Raw genomic sequence first — 21,006 nt, 5'->3', positions numbered from 1 at the left:
GGCCCCCCTCTCCTGCCAGAAGCTGAGCATAACACTCCTTTAGCTTTTGCCCGCTGGTGGGACTCTTTCTTGCAACCTGTGGGATACCTTTCAGTCCCTGCCTTTCTTTCTCTAATCCAGTAGGTTTGCTCATCACCAAAACACCATGTCCCTCAAAAGAAGTTTAATTCTCTCCAGTAGACATGGTATACGGCGGAAGCTGATAAAACAACTTGGGGAGCACAAGCGAGTCTATCAATGCAGTATCTGCAGTAAGATCTTCCAGAACAGCAGCAACCTCAGCAGGCACATCCGTTCTCACGGTGGGTTTGATTTTTGCCTCACTTGCATATTGATTTTGTCCTTCAGTGGTTCCACCTTTGAGTAAAACAGCTAGCCTATTCCTAGATATTGGGATACATAACTTTAATAGAACTCTTTTTTCTTTTTTTCTTTTTTTCTTTTTTTTTTTTAACTCTCTCTAGGGAACTCTTTTAGTTTTGCAGACCAAAGCATGAGAACGTAATAGCTGAAATTTGAAATTAGAGTACTTAAAATTTGAATTTAGGTACATATTTTAAATGGAGGCGAGGATGTGATGTTTTTTCCAAAACTGTTCTTCCCTTTAAATATATACATATATATCGCACCCCACCTTCACAGGCACATGGGTAACATTGCTGTGTAAATGTCAGCTGAGTGCTCTTTAGCTTGTGATCTGCAGTTCCAGGGGTCCGTGATCTACTTCTAAGGATTCCATGAAAAATAATCACTGAAAAAGGGTGGGGGAACTAAACAAAATTATTGTCAAAATTGTTGGAAAAGGTTAAAATCCACTATTTGGATCTCCTGAATTACTAAAGCTTCTCATCACTAGCCTGTTCGTTTGCAGTTGCTTGTGCTTTGGTTTCCCATGTCTTGCCTGGAATTGCTTATTATCAGTCGCTGACTACTTTCTTTTTTTTATTTTATCTTGATTGATCCCCTCAGGTGACAAACTATTTAAATGTGAGGAATGCGCAAAGCTGTTCAGCCGTAAAGAGAGCTTGAAGCAGCATGTTTCGTACAAGCACAGCAGGAACGAAGTGAGTGGAAATGACTAGCGGGCTCTTTTTGAGGTTAGGTGAAAATGTACAGTGAGCTTCCAGGTGCTAGCTGGGGAGCTTGGGTGAATTATATTTGAGCGGATGCCCATGTGAATAAGTGAGACAAGGCTGATAGGGAGAGGTAACATCTCCTGTTAGAACAGTTGATGAATTTGCAAAGTGTGGACACGCTTTTGAGTGTACAAGTCCTTTTTCATGTCTGAATTTCCTATAGAAGGTTGTTTTCAGGCATCAGTTACAGCAAGACAAGCTGGAGTTAGCTGGACCTGCATGATCTAGAAGTGAGATCTGACTTCAGTTTATGGTACTAAATAGGATTGTTCCAGTCTTGTTTGCTTGTCCCGTTTCATTTATCCTTACCTATAGCGTCATTTAACGCATGAACTCTCCAGGTAAAGGCTGTGTCATGAAGGGCTATGCGTACGTGTGTGAACCTACATTCTTACAGTAGCAGCACCATGCCTGTTGGTGATGGCCTTTCAGTGCTGCTGCCATATAAATATTAAACATGCCTGTAGCAGGGCCTTATCAGTGAGTATTTCCATTGCTGCTTGGCATCAAGGTCCTAAGCTGCCAGATTGCTGGCATCTATTCTGGAGCTGGAGGATGAGTCAGATTGCATCTTGCTTCTCAAAAATTCTGTCTCTGTGTTGGACCGGGGGTTATCAGGAAGACTCTTACATGCACACAGGTGCATGGTCTACTTTTTTTTTTTTTTTTTTTGATAGAGCTCAGATGTAGGAGCATGGCAGGATGATACAGTGTCAGAATTTTGCATCAATGTGTATTTAAATGTCCCGTTGAAGGAAGAAAAATTGGAAAAGACAGAGAACAGAAAAAGTGGTTGAGATTTAGAATTTCTCTGTCAGACGTGACTTGGCTTTTTCCCCACTTAAACACTTACTGTTTGCAATCCTCAGGTTGACAGTGAGTACAGATACAAGTGCACCACATGTGAGAAGGCCTTTCGGATAGAGAGTGCGTTGGAATTCCATAACTGCAGGACAGGTGAGAATGGCTAACCGTTCCGCTTCTTCTGGCGTCTCTACTCCATTTTGGGGGGATATCCACAAATCCATCTCAGCACAGAAACTACAGAAGGGGAGTAGGAGATTGTCATCATCACAACAAGCAACCCGCCCCACTTCCCTCAAAAAAACTCTTTTTGTGATAAGAAAAGAGTAACCAGTAATCTGTAGAGCTACACATCCACTTACGTATTGCTTTTTTTAGTCTCTCCTGCTCACCTGTCTAATATCTTCACTGGTATTTCATTTGTATGTTCACAGATACCCTGTCACCATCTCTGTTTAATTTTCTTTCCTGAAACTAAGTTTCACCTCATTTCTCTGAAACAGAGGGACTGGAAAGGGGGCCAGTACTATCGATAGTTTGTAGTTTTCTGGGATTACAGGTTTCTTCTGGTTTCTCATGCTTTCTTTATACTTTCAGTAGTCCCTGTAGATGTTTTTTTCTTAGTATCACTAGAACCTGTCCTTCTCTCCCATAGCCATCCCTTGCGGTTACTCATAGTATTTATGCTGAGTGATCTTATGCTTAGAAAATGACATCCTGGTTACTTCTATGGACCCATGATAACTGTCAGTCCAAAATCACCTGGGTAATTGCCCCTTACAGCACCATTCAAAGTAGGTTTTCTCATTTCTTTTCAGAGGGTACAGCTTGTATAAAAACTCAGCCTTACAAAGAATAGAAAGTAATGCCAAGTAACCTCAGTATTCTGTTTATTCAAGGGCAGCAGCTCATTTTCTCTGTCAGTTGGCCAACACGAGCAGCAGTTTTTGCTCTACTCTTCAAGGCATCAAACTGTTACTTCTTTGTGATTGCTGCAGCACTGGCAGATTCCATCTATAGGACCATGCTTTCATATTCCAAGAAAAGTCTCAACTACTGAATACAAACCAAATTCCCCATAGGCCTATTGTCATGTAATGGTATATTTTTGAGATTTTATACTTTCTTCTGGAGTATTCTGTACTGGCTGGTATTAGGAGCCAGTTCTGGCAGAAGTATTCTGGTGCTTAGACACAGCTGCTCATGTGATGCCGTGTTGCTGTATGTGTAGTGATTTTAGCAACATTAAAAACTTGAATCAACTGTAACAGAATCCACTCCAAGCATAATTTTAATGTATGCTAGACCACAATGGAAATAGCCCATGTGAGGAAGTTACAATGCTAGATTCTATGTTCAGGTTAGCATCATATATATTTATTGCCTTTGAAGAAAATCATGAAGTAAAAGAAAAATGCATGCTTCTGCATTTCCCTCCTCAATCCATATAATGATGGATTATATGTTAAAACTCGGATCTAACAAAAGAACTACCAGTCTCACAAACATACAAAACCTGTTTTCATCTGTAAAGAGCTGCATGGTTTCTCTTGCTTACAGATGACAAGACATTCCAGTGTGAGATGTGTTTCAGATTCTTTTCTACAAACAGTAATCTTTCAAAACACAAGAAAAAGCATGGGGATAAGAAGTTTGCATGTGAAATCTGCAATAAGATGTTCTACCGGAAGGATGTCATGCTAGACCATCAAAGACGACACTTGGAAGGTAAGTATACTGCAGATCAACCTAATTATTACTCTACGGCAGTAGAGGTGGGAAGGCCAAGGAAACGATTGCGCATTAGATTCTTCTGGATGGTAACTCTTTTTTTTTGTCAGTTACCTGATCTGGAATAGCAGGTTTCAGCAAAATGTGACATTTATTAAAAATAATAGTAATGGATCCTGGAGGGGAGTTGTCTAATTCTATGAAAAACTTTCTAGGAGATGCACCTGCCTTTTTTTTTTCAGCCTCACGTGATTGGATCCAGTGCTACTAACAGTCATGTGAAAGTTGCTTGGCTTATTATGCAGTAGTTTAGCTGATTTTAATTATATCTTTCTCTTTCTTTGAATTCTTTTCTTTCTTTTTTAAAAAACATGTAACTTGAAAATTTGAAGGCAGAGAATTAACTTAAAATGTACAACTGAAAGTGACTACTGTGTAAATATAGTATAAATGGAATGCTGTGTGATGTTATCTTTCAAAACCTTGAGAATATATGAAAATGATATTATAAGAGTTTGCTGTTCAAAATCTCAACCATCTAAGGATGTTATAGGTACTCAAAGACTCTGGAAAGACTTGGGTGATGGTAGATTGCTGAAATATGTATTAAAATGTCTCTAGCGATCTAGATGATAAAACCAAAGGTGATTTTAAAAAAGCAGCCAGACTGTCTAATTTGGTGCTTTGGACGTAGCCGACCGTCACTGGCTGCTCTTGTGATTCAGACCTTTGTGTCATGAACTAGAGGACAGCTAGAGGACAAGGGGTTGAATGGCAGTGGCAAGGCTTCTCATGTTTAGCTGTCACAGAACAGCAGCAGCCCTCTTCCCTCCTGAAAGTAGCAGAGAAAGAGGTCTGAAATCCTCATTGAGCATTAAAGATGATGCTGGCTGGTTGCCTCTCTCCGTAGAGACTGCGAGGGGGAATTTCTGGGCCAGATATCTGATTGAAGTGCCAAGGTCTACTAGATCTGCCTGTTTCCAGGTGTTGACAATAAATGTCTGTTTTCAGACACTTTACAATTGGTGTAGTAACCAATAAGCCGTAATACCTCACTTTGGCAGACTGCTTTTATACTCTTAAGACACCGTTTTAATTTAGAAATTATCCTTTTGTTAGCAATTAAATTCTGCATTGAGGCTCTTCCCAGTGTTTCACTCTTCTTTACAGTATTCACCTGAAAGGGCATGCAGATTGGAGTGGAAAACCATGGTTTATTTTTTTTGTTTTGTTTTTTTGATGGGGACTGTTCTGTTAAGGGGTGAGGCGTGTGAAAAGAGAAGACTTTGAGCACAGCACGGAAAACATGGTTCGCTACAAGAAGGAGCCTTCGGGATGCCCCGTGTGCGGGAAGGTAGGCGTCTTTGCCAGCGTGTGCTATGTGAAGCTCTGCATTGTAGCTCCAGGATACTGCAGGGATACGGCGCGCCTCAACCCAGCACCTCCAAACGAGTTACCGTGGCATAACAAGTTACCACCCGTGTATTAAACCACAATAGCAGCTTACCTGAATAGGCACACAGCCTGCCAAAAGGTTGAGGTAGATGACTTGCACTGAGGTACGTGCCAAGTCAGATTACCTCGCAACTCGGACAGGCACGTGGTTAGTTACCAGCGAGCCCTGTCGCTCAGCCAAGACGTTACTCTTTACACTGCCTTAGCTCCATGATATATCCAAGCCCACTGTGGCCATGGATGGTGGGAGCTGTTAGGACAAAGATAAGAACAAAACTGAAGCTCAGGCTAGACTTTTTTTCAGGACATGTAGCACAACGTAGAGTGTAACATGGCCGCTGTGTCTGTCAGTGAAATCTCATGGCTTATGTTATTTAGAGTGAAGTTTTTCTGCTGGAATGTAAACAACGGGAGTTGACTGTGTGCATTGGGAATCATTTTCTATTAGAAATCAAAGTGAATTCATGGTGTAGTCATGGCACTGTTGTATTTGGGTGTTTAACGCTCATGATCTTAAGTTGCTGTTATGACAGGTACAAAGACTGTGGGTTTAACTAGTGATTTTATAAATGTTTAATGATTCATGGTGCAAGGTGTACTCAAACAACTCTTACGTTGGTGTGTAGACCTTTGTTTTTGATGCTTTGGATATGTTACTTATCAATGAAGGTAGATTTTGTGGATGTGTCTTTTTATAGATAGGTGGAACATTCATGATTCAAACGACACTGTCTAAATATTTCTAAATCTACCCTATGTAATTCTGCTGTGGCTTTTTTGGAAGTCCACCTCTGATGAACGGCCCATTTCAGTCAGTTCCTTGGAACTGTACACCTGTATTTTGCTGTGCCAGCAGTTTCTGAGGTAGCCTGCTGGCTGGATAACAGGAGCTCCTACATGTTTCTGGCCAGAATGAATAAAACAGGACAGTAAATATGTTCCATGCTATCCATCGGATAACTTGCAAAGAACTGTAGCCCTGCTGGACATGATACAAAAACCCTTCCTCCTTCTTTTCTTTTAGGTATTTTCATGTAGGAGCAATATGAACAAACACCTTTTAACACATGGAGACAAGAAATACACTTGTGAAATCTGTGGACGTAAATTTTTCAGGGTGGATGTGTTGAGAGATCACATTCATGTCCATTTTAAGGTATTGTGTTAATAATTTATTAGAAAAGGCATATTACTTAGCAGACATATAAACATATCAATAAATATATTGGGACTGTTATGGCCACATGTTCATACTGGCAACACGACAGTGATTATGTACCCTGTGCAGTGATGTTTCTACAGCAGCCTAGCACAAGCTGTGCTCTGATTTACACATGGCTCTGTTTCTACATCTGGATTGCTACAGAGTTTGTGGACTATTATATTTGAAGTTACTTCAGCTGCCACTACGGAACACTGTTCTGAACGCTAAGGAAAAACCACCTCTGTGAACTTGGGTGAATCACAGAGGCTGCTCGGTTTAAAGCAGGGAGAATAACTTAACAGGAAGGCTGCAGAGAGATGTATTGTTCCAGCTGTAGTTTGGTTGGGCTGAGGGGTTACTGTCATCCCCTCTCTTTGTGGGGAAAAAAACAAACAAGGGAACTAATTGTTTCTGCCCTTTCCATGCCAGTGATTGTGATTCTTTTGTATATGCCGGCATAACTGCCTGTGTATTGAGTTCCTTACCTGGTTTTATCAAAATGTTCCAAATCACAAAAACCCCACCTATTAATAGTGCTTAATCAGACCCAGATTATTTTGATGTAACTAGGTTAACACTGAATTGTAAGGAATTGAATTGAAAGGGAATTGGTGTCACTCAGTAGTGCTGATAAAGATGCTTTAATGGATCTAACACTGTACCGGTTGAGTCTCTGTTTACATTGAAGTTCCTTTTATACACAAAAAATGGAGTATTGTTTGAATAAACAGTTGTTCCTTGTTTAGTCCTGGACAGAGGAACTTTGTTTACCTGAATTGAATGAAGCAGGAGGATATTTTAAATAAATAATGTTATAGCAGTTGTTAATGCAAGGCAGTCTGCATGGCAACAAAAGCTGACTAGGTGTTACCTTTTGAAATAGAAGTTTATTTAAACAGAATATTCTTTCCCACCCTACACAGGACATAGCACTAATGGATGATCACCAGAGAGAAGAGTTCATTGGTAAAATTGGAATCTCATCAGAAGAAAACGATGACAACTCTGATGAAAGTGCAGATTCTGAGCCTCACAAGTATAGCTGCAAAAGGTGCCAGGTAGCTTTAAATACTTTCAGATTAATTTGTTTTGGGATGGGGAAGGGGGTGGAGATGTCTGTAAATCATTCAGAATTTTAAATAACGTTAAGGGTTCACAAAGAGAAGGCCAGTCCACAGGTCTGCTCTCTTCTGCAGTGCTTGTTACCTCTAATCTATGAAGCGATGCTATTCATTAAGACTTTAGGTGGTGGTCTGTAAGGTGAATGCTAAACACTTAAAAAGATAAATACACATACGTACGCTTACCTGTGTGCAAGGAAGCAAGCAAGCAAAACTGGAGGAAGAAACAATAAAGGAACATTCAAATCTTACACTATCTTTTAATTATGTGCAAATTAAAATCGTTAGAGCATTTCTGAATGATACAGTCCACAAATCGATTAATTTTGATGAGATCAGATGGTCCTCTAGTGGATATCCACTTTGGAGGATTAAGACTGCTGCTTATGTTCAGTATGACTGCTTATTCTTGGCCTACTCTATTACTAACAGGATGGCATTAGAAGTACTGCTGGAACATACTTTACTCAGTTGTCAGCTGAGAGAGGAAGACTTTTTAAAGCTCTTACCGCATGGCTTTTGCCATTTTGTAAAGTAGTGGGGAAGAATGGGGTCCTTAAGGCCCGTTTGGATTCTGTGTCCTTACTGGGCGAGTGCGCTGTGTTGGGGTGGGTGGGATGCAAAAGCAATCCGTGAGAACAGCAAAACTGGCCAAACTGACATAGGGACGGGGGAATTTTGGTAGTTAAGCCACTGACTTGGCCCCTGGAAAGCCGAGCTTGTTTCACAGCCTACGCTTACTGTGGTGAAAGTGCTTAGCTTATCTTCGTTTTAAAGACACGGGAATAATACTACTTCAGTTTTCTTTTCTCGTCTGTGAACTGGTTTTAAGTGCAAACTGATTTTAAGCTTATGTCAGTAAGCATGAGAAGATGTGGTATCACAGCAGTTAATCGTGTGCTTGCTTTCAATGTGGTAATTTTAACACCTGACACTTAATGGGTACATAAACTATATAAAATTGTATGCTTCCAAATGAGGGCAATTGTGCCATTCAAATTAGAAAGCTCTTTTTGGAAGCTGGGTTTTTTAGCGCTTTTGCAGGTGTTTGTGACCTAAACAGTTGTGTAAGGCAACAGCTGTGGAAAATGAGCGTTAACCTGTGATGAGATGGGGAGGCTCTTTTTGGCTGAACATATCTGTTCATGCATTCCTAAGGGAGAACAACATACGAATGAGTCTTAGTGAAGTATCTCTTCTGAGCTCTTAGGAATCTCTCTCTTTATTTTTTTCTCATCCCAAGTACGCCTTCACCAAGCTGTGCAGTGCTGTCAGAAATACCCTGACTAGTTTGAAAATTGGAGCAAAAGATCATGTCATTATGGCACTTTGCCCTGGTATGTTGGAGCATATATGTGTATGCAGGGTTACTTAGCCCAGGGAGCTAAGTAGTGGAGCACCTGTCTATCGTAGTTGTAGCACTTCCAGGAGCTGAGCTAGAATCACTGCCCTGCAATGCCTAGAAATACCAACTCTTCTGGAGCTAGTGCTGAAGCTTACTATGCAGACTAGAGCTTACCATGCCCCTAGAGCCCAAAAGACATTTTTCCACCTGTGGCATCCTTGCTTTGACAGCTAGTGGAGGTTAGACATGGCTCTCTTCAAGGCTGTTCCTCAGTGCAGAAATAACTGGAGGTCCTCTACTTGTGCAGTGTAAGAAGCAGAGATACCATCTCAAGCTAGTTTTCCAAATGAGTTAACTGATGTCCTGTAGCAATGTGCTTGTAATGGCCAAAGAGGTTCAGGCCTAAATCCAGCTTTCACAGATTTTTCATCTAGTGATACACAGGGTATTTATGTCTAGTAGCTCCGACTCTAGATCCCGGTAACGTGTTACTAGATCGTTGCTGTTCCCGAGGACTTTTTTCCCCTTTCATTCACTATTGGTTCATTCCACAGTTGACGTTCGGCAGAGGGAAGGAGTACCTGAAGCACATAATGGACGTGCACAAGGAGAAAGGCTATGGCTGTAGCATTTGTAACCGACGTTTTGCCTTGAAGGCAACTTACCACGCACACATGGTCATTCATCGGGAAAACCTGCCTGATCCTAACGTGCAGAAGTAAGATGATGTGCTGGACTGATAAGAGGAGCTATGTTTTTGAAGTTATAATGGCTCTGCCAGCTGATGCTTTTAGAGAATTGGGCTGTACTGAAATACCTGAAACTGTGTAATGGGTGTTAAGACGTTTATTAAAAGCCTGAAATATATATCACTAATGATTCACTTCACACAGATGATTAGTCAACAGCCTCTCAGTTTGGGCTTTGTAAAGTATAAATCTATGATTTTGGTAAATATTTTTTTAAAAACTATGATTTGAGGATATAGCAATGCCAGACTGCTCCAAGCTTGCAGTGAACTTATGGGTTTCTTAAGGCTCATTTTAAAAATGCATTTATGTTTCAAGAAACTTTTATAGTAATTAGTATTACCAAATGAAAAACGGTTACTGACACAGATGCTTGAAAACCACCTCTGTCTCAAGAAAAGAATCACAGTTTTTGGTCTCTCTGGTTTCAGATACATCCATCCATGTGAAATCTGTGGAAGGATTTTTAACAGTATAGGAAATCTGGAAAGACATAAGCTTATACATACAGGTAAAACTGTTGTGTTTGTTCATTATTATCAATATTAAAAAGAAATTTCTGTTGCCAGTGCCTGCAAAGTTATGGGTTTTTACTGGAAGTTACAATAAGATAAATGTTATATTTATGCTTTTAAGGTAGACCGGTTTTCTAAAGCAGGTAGTATTAATGAAGATATTTGGTCTAGGCATACAATCAAGATTCCTAGTTAATATGATGCAGGATTCACCTGCTAAAAATCCTAATTCTGTATTCTGTTCTTCCCCAAATTCTTATCCATGCCACCTTCTCACCATTACACAGGCTGAAAACTGCTATTGCAAAATCATTTTTAACAGCTCATTATTATTTCATGCTATTCAGTATTTTCCTACCTCAGGCTTTATCTTTTTTTTTTCCAATCTCACACAAAAGGTCAGCTTTTCTCTCTCTCCAAAGTCTTCTAATTTAGTTTGGGCTACAATATGCATGAAGGATGTGGTTGACAACACAGGTGGACTGTTGCCCTCTAATTCACCAGTTTAGTCAGTTTTTAGGAGATGCACATTTTTCATTAACATTTTTTTTGTTTATGTTGTCTTTTAAATTTATTTTTAAGGTGTAAAAAGTCATGCTTGTGAGCAATGTGGCAAATCATTTGCTAGAAAAGACATGTTAAAAGAACATATGCGAGTCCATGATAATATCCGAGAATACTTGTGTGCAGAATGTGGCAAAGGTATGTCTAATGCCTTGTTTTCCATTAATTGTGATACTGAATAGCAGGTGAATATCTGAATTAAAACTACTTCCATTCTTAGAATATTGGGAAGGTCCTCGGAGTGTTGTAAATCTTGCATTTTTGAGAGGTAGAAACTGTATTAACCTTCCGGTTACATAAACTACCCCTAATTTTCTATAATTTGGTTTCATGGCCTGTAAGACAAAACTGATGTTAATAAAATTTGCTTCTGTCAGATTGAGGAGCGCTTGCTTGACTGAGTTTGCAGCACAAAAGTGAATACAAGTTAATTTTTTCATTCTAGGCTGTTTTCAGGCTTAAGAAAGAGAGTAATTTCTCTCTGTAAGGGCCTTAAGAGTCAAAGTTGCTTTGACTTTTTGAATTGTTCGCGTTATAACTTGAACAAATCTGAGCTGGTATTTTAGTGGAAGGCAAGAAGTCTGACATCTCTAATGATGTTTTGTCATTGCTTGTCCCTGCTGTTTTGCCTCTTCCTCAGTGGTTACTCAGATGTTTTCCAGAGCTTTTTCCTGGAATTAAAATAATAATGATAATGTGCACTGCTACCTAAACAATTAAAAATACGCAATTGTGGACATGCAGCAAATATAATCTTAGAGCTCTTGGCTAACAACATGGTCATCTTGAGTTCTCCTCTGAAGGTGGGAGCAATGGACTAATTGTCATGCTGTACCTTTTGTCTCACAGGAATGAAGACAAAACATGCACTTCGTCACCACATGAAACTTCACAAAGGGATTAAAGAATATGAATGCAAGGAATGTCACCGAAAATTTGCACAGAAAGTCAACATGCTGAAGCATTACAAAAGACACACGGGTGAGGTCTCTAAAGATGTACAAAAGTTGCACCGAATCAGTTAAATGCTTCCTGAGAGAACTCTTTTCTAGAACAGTCAGAGAGTATGAGAAACACCAATAAAAAAATACACATATTCTGCTTTTTGAAGAGTGAGATTTTGTCCTTTCGTCAGCCAAGACCACCTATTATACAATTAAGATACATAGTTTAGTTGGTTTCATGTTGTTTTGCTTTTTTAAGAGAGGTTGTTTTGGTCTAGGGTAGGTCTAGAGTGTTGGTTTTGTTTTAAGTTAGTCTTCAGGTTCTCATTTCCCAAAACAAAATTTTACCTCCCACATCAATTTCTCTTGGATTCATTTTCTGCCAGGTCCAGTGGCATGGCTTAGATAAAAATAGCTGGTGAAGCTGGGCTGCTTCTACTTGTTCGGCTGTGATTTTTTTTTTTTTTTTTTTTTTTTTAGTAATACGAGACTCAGAATTGTCCCAGATACCTTAGACTGTTTTCACTCTGATGCTAAATGTGCTCTTCATGCAGGAATCAAAGATTTCATGTGTGAGCTCTGTGGCAAGACGTTTAGTGAGAGAAATACAATGGAGACTCATAAGTTGATTCATACAGGTAAATCATCTGAAAAACAGTATCCAAAGACAATATCTTAATTTTATTGCTAGGCTTGCTTTAGACTTGCCAGTCTTGGAACTAGTGTTACACATCATGTTACCAGCATAAAATTGTTCCTCTTGTTGAGATGCTGACAATACAATACTCATCTTTGGGGGCTGTTGCTAACAGCGTTTCCTTCCGTCTGCCACCAGTAGGAAAACAGTGGACGTGTTCAGTCTGTGATAAGAAATATGTCACTGATTACATGCTACAGAAGCACATCCAGCTCACTCATGATAAGGTAGAAGCCCAGAGCTGTCAGCTGTGTGGGACAAAGGTTTCTACCAGAGCGTCCATGAGTCGACATATGAGGCGTAAACATCCAGAGGTGAGTTAGTTTGGCAGGTAGATTGTGGGGTGGTTTGTTTGCATTTTTTTTACTTCTTTTTTTGGTAAAGAAAGTTTATGGCCTTCAGTGACTTGAAAGGAATTACTTTTTTTTTTCTCTCTCTCTCTTTTTTCTGCTCTTTTGGGGCCAATTTTAGGTAGTGTCAAGTGTGCACTTAGCTGAATCAGCCTTTTCATTGTGTTATGTTTCAGTAGTAAACATATCTGATTGTCAGTCACTAAAAATGAAGTTCTTCTGATTATTTAAATCCCTTTTCTTTTTCTGCCTCATCTTAAATGTATATTTTTTTCATGTTTTGTCTTCATTCATTAGTGAGTATAATTGATTCTTTTTTCCCCATTGTGTTCTCTGTATTCAGAAGTGATCTGAAAGAAGTGGTGAATAGAGAGGTGATGGCAGCATCTGCTGATGATACAAAATTATTCTTAGTATTAAAGATGAATGCTGACTGCAGACAATCTGGATTAGAGGGATGTTTTGTCTGACCCCAACGGGGCTTTTTCTGTGTTCTAGATTTCTGAATAGCTATTGCATTTCTCCTCAGCATTTCTTGGTTAGGTTGACTAAGGCTTGTCCGTTTCCTTTGAGGCTTTTTTTTTTTTTACTACCAATTTATCATTAGTATTGCATTGCCGTGAACATTTTTTTATCATGATGACTGGGAAGGAAGTCAACAAAAAGCTTTGTTTATTGATTTTTGGATTAAAAATGCAGCTACATATCTGCAATCCAGAGGGCAGTTTGTCTCTGTTCTTTGATAAGCTGAGATGTATAGATTCAGCTGAAAATAATGGAGTAGGACACAGTCGATAGGTTTATAAATAGAAATGCTAAAATAATAGTATTTTTTTCACGTTGTTTGTTTTCTATGGAATTCATCACTTCCCAGTGGGTTGTGTTCTGTCTAGAATATGAAAATAAACATATTCTTCTATTGTTGTCTTTAAACTTTGCTGGTGTTCAGCGAGAAGGAAAAGGTTATATGCCAAAAGGTTATTTAAAAAAAAGCCATGGTTAAATCCCTTGTATTAAATGATATGTGTAAAATGTTAGATTACATCTTTTTTGCTTTGTGACAGGATTTATTAGGGCAATGCTGTATTGTTTGACTGTGGTATGCACTGCTGTAGTTCACCACCTGACACCTCTTTGTCTACAGATTCTTTCGGTAAGGATTGATGATTTAGAGCAGCTGCCAGAGACGACTACCATTGATGCTTCCTCAATTGGGATTGTTCAGGTAAATTGGTCGTTGCAGAATTCTGGTGGCAGCTAGGTTCCAGGCCTTCTCGAGGGTGAGGTGGGGACGTCACTTTTTTGGTACATAAGATGGCTGGGCGTAGGCTGATGGGCAAGGAATGTGCTTTTTTAGAGAGTCAGGCCCAGCTTAACATGTATAAGCAGATGCAAGCTGTTGATCTGTTTTGTTGTATAACGTGGGTGCTGGTAAAATGGAGGTAATTACAGGGTGAGGTCTGATTCTCTGAAATCAGGTTTTTGCTAAAGTTTGTGTCTTCACTTGAGAATTGACAGTAAACCAGCTTCAGGTCATAGTCTCTTACTTGGAACCTCGCTAAGCAAAATGACTTGATGTTTTGTTTGGAAATGTGTTGTTCCAGCCGGAATTAGCCTTGGAACAGGGAGAATTACCAGAAGGGAAGCAGCATATGAAAGCTCCTAAACGTGGCCAGAAACGAAAACAAAAGTCAGGTGAGGAGGAGGAAGCTCAAGTGCCTGAGGACCCTGCCTTCAGTGAATACACAGAGAAGGAAGGTGAATTCACAGGGAATGTTGGAGATGAGACTAATTCAGCTGTACAGAGCATCCAGCAGGTGAGCTCCAGTAGCAGGGTGATGAGTAGCAGGCATTGCTTAGAGAGATAACCCTTCTTTTTTCCTAATAGCAAACCAAAAGAGTGATTGGAACATTTAGAGCTAGTTTGATAAACTGTGGTAATAGGAAGACGAATAGAGACTTTAAAAAACCAAGGAGTTGGACCAGTAAGCTCCTCATGTTTGTTTTCATTTCCTTTGGTGTTACCGTCTCCTTGTTTGCCAGATACCACTAACAGGCTGAAGCTGTGACTGAAAGTGTGAAAGTTACTTCGGCTGCTTGTTTTGAATGTTGCCTATGCCTCCTTCCCATTACCTTCTTATTTCTAGATGGGGAAGTTGTTATATTCCAAGCTTTCTGTGTTCCCCTCTGTGTGTATGACTTCTCTTGCTGGCAGTAGCAACATGTGAGCCCATCAGAACTCAGGTGATCTTTCTTGATGCTTGATATTTGGTAGTCGGCTGCAAGATATAAGGTTGAGGTTACCTTTCTGCTCTTCCTCAGGTGGTGGTGACCCTTGGTGACCCAAATGTCACAGCCCCTTCCAGTTCTGTCGGGCTGACAAATATCACTGTTACCCCCATTACGACGGCAGCTGGAACCCAATTCACAAACCTCCAGCCAGTGGCTGTGGGCCATCTGACTGCACCTGAACGCCAGTTACAGCTGGACAACTCAATTCTCACCGTGACGTTTGACACCGTCAGTGGTTCCGCCATGCTGCACAACCGCCAAAATGACATTCAGATCCAGCCGCAGCCAGAGGCAGCCAATCCTCAGTCTGTGGCCCACTTTATAAACCTGACCACCTTGGTGAACTCCATTGCTCCTCTAGGGAACCAGATAACGGAACAGCATCCTCTGACATGGAGGTCAGTGCCGCAGACTGATGTCTTGCAGCCCCAGGCACAGCCAACGCAACAGCAGTCAGGACAGCAACAGGTTCAAACAGAGCAACAACAACAGATGTATAGCTACTAATTTATACGTTGAAAAGTTTTGACATGGACAGTACTTAGAGACAAGAACACAGAGACGTTGGGAAAATTTCCAATAGGATTGTTTGCTGGAGACCAAACAGATGGGAAAATGTTTATACAATGAAATGTAAGCTAAAATTGGCATAGCACCCTGCAACACCCTAACCTTGAGATTGTCACGCTGTCTCTAGACCTTGCACTGTCTTAAAAAAAAGAAAAAGGAAAAAAATTTGACCGTAAATTTAGCACCCCCTTGCACTGTGTGTTTTGTGCAGTAAGATTGAGATTTGACAGGAGCATCATAATACATCTTAACCAAAGCAGGGAAATCCTAAATATTACGGCACTGGTGATTTACAAAACCCTTTCAGCCATACCATGTCACTTTTTTCCAGTCTGGAAATTACATATGAAGACCTTGTTCATGGTGAGGTGGAATGCACTTGTGGTCAGCTGGTAGAGACTGAAATGTAAAGACGCAAATGGGCAAAACAATAATCGTCTTGGTTTTTATCTTCTTTAGGTCTTGTATCTAACAACATTGGTAAAGTAGGTGGAGGTTGGGACTTTGGGGTGGGGATGAGTGCGGTGTGGAAGAAAATACACCAATTTCACACAGTATTTCCATTTTAGTCATGGGAAAAACCCTATACCCATAACACGGTGTTAGTGCTACTTGAATCAGATAGCTGGTCTAATGCTAAAGCAACTTTTATGGTCTTCTAGTCAAGTTTGAATCAAACCAGTTATGAACTGAAAAAAGAATGTGATACAGTTTTATGTAATTTTTCAAAACTGCTCTTTCAATCTTGCTTTTAGCTAATAGGCCTGAAGAGCAATCGGTCCCCTTTGATGAAGTTCAGGATGTGAATTTTTTTCAATTAGTCTTCTTTCATCGTGTAATAAACATTTGAGAAAACATTCTTTTTATATATATACACACACACACACACATAGAGAGAGAGAGCGCCTTTGTACTTTACTGTGTGTTCCTGGTATTTGTGTGAAAAACACTGTTATCAATATGATACATTAATTTTTTCATCCCCGTATTGCCCTTTCTCACAGAAATAATGTATGGATTCTACTCCTTCTGTTTCCAAAACTATTTCCAAAATTCATAGCCACACAAGAGTGTGTGAAATGCAAGAAAAAAGAATGTCTGAAGCATATTCTGCCACATGGAGGCAGTATGCCCTAGTGTATAATGGGCAAGGTTTGCATGACTGTTGGGGATATAAATAGTGGGTTGGGTCAAATACACAATTGCTGATACTACACTTCCATTCCATTCTCCATACATTGATGTGCAGTCTGGACTTTTGCACGTCAAGAAGATAGTATCTTTCCCACAGAGAAAAAGCAGCTGATATCAAAAATGAATAAACTAAAAAAAAAATGTTGCTGCCTGGAATCCTGAACAGCAAATCTGTCCTTCCAGCTTTGGCTGAAGAACAAGGTCCTTTGGGGCAGAAGACTGAGCCACAGAACCGTGCTGAAGGTTTTTGCTGAGGATAAAGCAGCTGCTGTGTTTGACAGTGAAGATAGATTGATGGTTGTAAAAATCCTGTCTGTGCCTATCGTATTTATGAAAATGTTCTATGTATTAGCAAAAATATGAGTAGGAGTGACTTCAGCTTTGAAAGTCTGTATTAACATGGACTACTTGACCCCTAAAGGATGCCTTATAATCTCTACCACAAATTCTTCCAAAGTATAAATGTCTGGATATTAAAATTAACCTCTGATGGTTTTCTTGGTGCCATAGCAGTGTCCAGAGGCTCACTATGCTAGGCTCTGTGTAAAGCTTAGTTGCAACAGGACATGTGTAGGAAAGGGGTTTCTGGTGACAGATTTTGTGTGTCAGAGGAGCAGAACTACTTTTCTGTAAATGTCAACAAGCCTATAAAATGTCCACATGGGAGGGACCTATATTTGATGGGACAAAGATGTGCATCAGAAAGAGAAAATACCTTTTAGGGGTGTGGGAAAGAGAATTTTTCATTCTCTAGCCCCTTCTGTCTTCCCCAGATCCTTTTCACACAATACCATGAGATCCTGTAGTTTTATTAGCCTCCCAATATCCTGGGCGGTACAGTTTTATGCTGCTCTATCACCTGGATTATTTCACCACTGGCCAGAGCCAGTTAAGTTTCTCCTCAGCTGTCCTGTCCACAAATGCTTCCCCTTCACACCAAACCCACTGGTCAAGACGAAGTTAGGTTTTATTTATTAAATATGTTGTTTATGTATTTGAAAGTACTTGAAACTTCCCCCCCCCCCCCCCCCCCGTGTGTTTGGTGCCTAATTGGCAAAAGCACGTTACCTCTTGGCAGGGTACTTTGGAGAAGGAAAAAAAAGGGAAGGAAAGCAAATGTAGAGGTCCTAGGTCAAGTTGTTATGGTAAATAAAAGATGACTAACATCTAAAAAAATCCATATATATATATACACACACACACGGAGCGTCACAGTGCTGCATATAGAGCTTCTAGAAGATCAGGGTTTTGTTTAGACGTATGTAAATGGTGATTAAGCTTTTAAGTGGGGAAGAAGAGGTTTTTTGCCTTAGCTGCAGAGTGAGTACATCTGCTCTATGTTAATACTACTGATAGTAGCATTCATGATGCATTGAATCATCCTGAGCCATTTTAACATGTAATTGCCTATTTGGTAAGAATTGCATATGGAGGTAATCAACCGTTACAGAGACCTCTCCGACTTCACAACACCTCTTTATCCTAACACGATCCTCTGGTATTCTGCACTCTTACGCTGCTGAGCATCCCTCTCACGCTAACTGGCCTGCGTAATTCCATCCAGGCAAGTTAGCATCTTACCTTTCTGATAATGATCGATTCTAGCTGATTTAAAAAGGAATGGTCACACAATAAATGCTTGCATGTTGGTGGTCACATAGAAAAGAAATGTCTCTCTTCAGTCTCTCAGTATCTCCAAAATCACAGAATCGTAGAACAGCCCAGGTTGGAAGGGGCCTCGAAAGATCACCTGGTCCAACCTTAAAGGGAGCCTGATAAGATTATTTAGCACCCTGTCCAATCGCATCTTTAAAACCTCCAGTGACAGGGACTCTACCATGTCCCTGAGGAGGTTGTTCCAGTGGATGATTGTTCTTACTGTAAAAATTATCTTAAACAATATTCCGCTTCAGGAGGGAAAAATACAACCACTGGAAGGGCTTTGACTAGGCCAGGCAATAGAAAGTTCTCTGAAAGCTGATCTTCCCAGAGCACTCCTTTTAGAAATGATCTTGACTTTCCCTGCAACCATTGCTATGGTACCTCATCATCTTTCAGCGTGATTTTGTTATTACTACTGTTACTAACATCCCTATGAGAACACAACTGTATCTTGGGTGTGCTGCAACATGAAAAATTTCAAATCAAATTATTTTGTTTGGGTTTGTTTCAAACAAATTATTTTGCTTGGGGACGTTGGAAATTGATGCCTTTTCAGACAGAGCTTACCTTGGACAAGTAGTGACTGCCAGCTGCTCTCCCAACTAAGCCTTTTTCAGGTGAATACCAAAGTTATACCGATGCTGTTTCGAACTGCACAAGAGAGAAAACCACGTAAGGGATGTGCAATCTAAGTTTCTTTTGCCGATTTGTTACTAGCCTTTTCAGCTATAGGAGGTGACGGTTATTGTTTTCAGCCATGTGTTGGAGATTTTGCATAACAACTGTTCAGTAACAAACTGGAATTACTTTGAGCCAAAGGAGTGATGTTGTGTAGTGTTCTGTGTATTGTCATTGTTTATTGCTAAGACTATTATTTAATTGAATGCTGTCTGTGGCACATGGGCTCTGAAGTAAAGGAGCATCAAGGTACAGAACCCTTTCTCTACCAGTGTTATTCTTTCCTGTTCCTTAATTAATGCATCAAACGTTTTTTTCTTCAAATCACATAGACTTGCTTCAAAAGCAAGCTTCAAAATCATCATCTCGTAGAACTTTGTACATCCCACAATATACAGAAACATGGGGTAGCGTTCTAAAACATTTATTCTATGGCTTGTTACTGGGTAATAACAGAAAGCAGAGGAGATGATTGAATCTTTCTTGGCTATGGTCTGTGGTGAGTTCTCTCAGGAAAACCTACTGTATCAAGTGCTATTACGCTCTCTAAAATTAAAGTTTTCTTTTTAGATGTGTCAGTATGAAAAGTGAGTATTTTTGCAGAAACCTACCAGTCAGTCTCCTATCGGTCTAACCAGCTATGTTTCTGTCCCTTTTTATTGTTCCAGAAATTGTTTGAAGTTAACAGCCAGGAAACAGTTGAATTAATTTATTTCTAGAACTGAATTTTCTGGCAGTTTGTCAGAGTGATTTGCTGGTGTTCTGCATACATAAAGATGCCTGAATTTCTCATCTTGAAAACTGGGAATGGGAAAAAAATACCATACGTCCAAATGACAATCATATAAAACCGATAGGCACTACGTGAAAGTGGACAGGGTAAATAGCTTTGTTAATATTGCTTTGTGAATTCTTGTTCAGTAACGAGATTTCCTTGGCGCTATTTAAAGTAATAATAACGTCACCCCTTCTAATTACTTTGGCCTTACATTTATTATTGATACAGGCATACCTGTTGGAAAATCTTTAACCGTTTGTGTTTTCGGCATGCCTTTTCACGGCGGTTGTGTGTTGGCCTCATCTGGTGTAAAGGGAGAAGGAAACATACCGGAGGAGGATATGCTGATCCACACCACGATGCACAGCAAAGCTCTGCTTGAAGTAGTCTCGGAGACAGTGTGCAGCCAAGTGACTCGCATCTGGGAGATTAGTTACCAAGGTTTGTTTTCACATAAGCGCTTTTGCCCTATAGCAAACCCACAGTGTCACGGTGGCAACAGCAGAAAGGAAAAAAGTATTTCCATCGTGTTTGTCATCAACTCATCTTAGAGGTGATTTTCCTCAGGACTGAGATGCTACTATGATATTCGCGCTGTATATGGCAAGAAACCATTAAATTTTCTTAACTAAAAATGTTGGAACACTGTAAAAAGCCACAGGTACTTCACCATACAGTGTAACCACGGTTGGGAAATACGTTTCTTGCCCTAAAATGCTTTGAGAAAGCTGTTCTGGATTTATTTTCCCTCCTGGGTGCTAAAGTGCTGTTCTGCATGGGTACTGCAGCCAGCTACAAAGCGCACAGTTCAGTTCAGACTGGAATTCAGCATAGAGAGCCCCTGCAGTACAGCCTGACGGTGGCCGACACGTTGGATCGCTTTTCTAGAGAGTCCAAGCTCACTGTTGCTAAACGTAAATTCCCAACAGCTGAGCTGAAAGGGGCAGAGAGGGTATGCTTTGAGCGTGGCAGGGAAGGTGAGACTTGTCCAGGAGACTTCAGTCTCACCCCTAGAGTCAGGATTTCATCGACGTTTGTTGTGTAATGCTATTTTCTTTCTGCCTTATCCATGAGCTGTTTGGACCAGTTACAGTGCCTGGTTAGCTGCTAACACTTTTGAAAAGCTGGTTATTAGTTGCAATGGCTGTTAGAGCAGCTGATGTCAAAAGCAATTAAAATTACTTCGTTTAGGGATTTATTTCATCTAAAGCAAAGCT

The 21,006-nt window shown here is 40.2% G+C and overlaps 1 protein-coding gene across 5 annotated transcripts in view; it reads left to right on the top strand.

Annotated features, from left to right (window-relative positions):
• The window catches only part of PRDM15 (PR/SET domain 15), a 38,559-nt gene extending 20,868 nt beyond the window's left edge, over positions 1–17,691 (top strand). For 2 of the 5 annotated variants that reach the window (XM_076354398.1, XM_076354406.1), the window contains exons 10-25: positions 121–302; positions 970–1,064; positions 2,006–2,093; positions 3,501–3,668; positions 4,931–5,025; positions 6,151–6,282; positions 7,254–7,388; positions 9,351–9,514; positions 9,977–10,056; positions 10,643–10,762; positions 11,474–11,605; positions 12,123–12,206; positions 12,404–12,579; positions 13,760–13,840; positions 14,220–14,432; positions 14,938–17,691. In XM_076354398.1, coding sequence (XP_076210513.1) covers positions 121–302; positions 970–1,064; positions 2,006–2,093; positions 3,501–3,668; positions 4,931–5,025; positions 6,151–6,282; positions 7,254–7,388; positions 9,351–9,514; positions 9,977–10,056; positions 10,643–10,762; positions 11,474–11,605; positions 12,123–12,206; positions 12,404–12,579; positions 13,760–13,840; positions 14,220–14,432; positions 14,938–15,414 — 2,422 coding nt within the window. In that variant the 3' untranslated portion in view covers positions 15,415–17,691. The remainder of the gene's footprint in view (positions 1–120; positions 303–969; positions 1,065–2,005; positions 2,094–3,500; positions 3,669–4,930; positions 5,026–6,150; positions 6,283–7,253; positions 7,389–9,350; positions 9,515–9,976; positions 10,057–10,642; positions 10,763–11,473; positions 11,606–12,122; positions 12,207–12,403; positions 12,580–13,759; positions 13,841–14,219; positions 14,433–14,937) is intronic. The other 3 variants (XM_076354433.1, XM_076354414.1, XM_076354424.1) reach the window with 3 other exon arrangements.
• The last annotated feature ends 3,315 nt before the right edge of the window (positions 17,692–21,006 follow it).

This window comes from Aptenodytes patagonicus, chromosome 1 (assembly GCF_965638725.1).
Source record: "Aptenodytes patagonicus chromosome 1, bAptPat1.pri.cur, whole genome shotgun sequence".
In the NCBI taxonomy this organism is placed as follows: domain Eukaryota; kingdom Metazoa; phylum Chordata; class Aves; order Sphenisciformes; family Spheniscidae; genus Aptenodytes; species Aptenodytes patagonicus.
The sequence above is the reverse complement of the archived record's forward strand: the minus strand, read 5'-3'. Positions and strand labels throughout refer to the sequence as shown.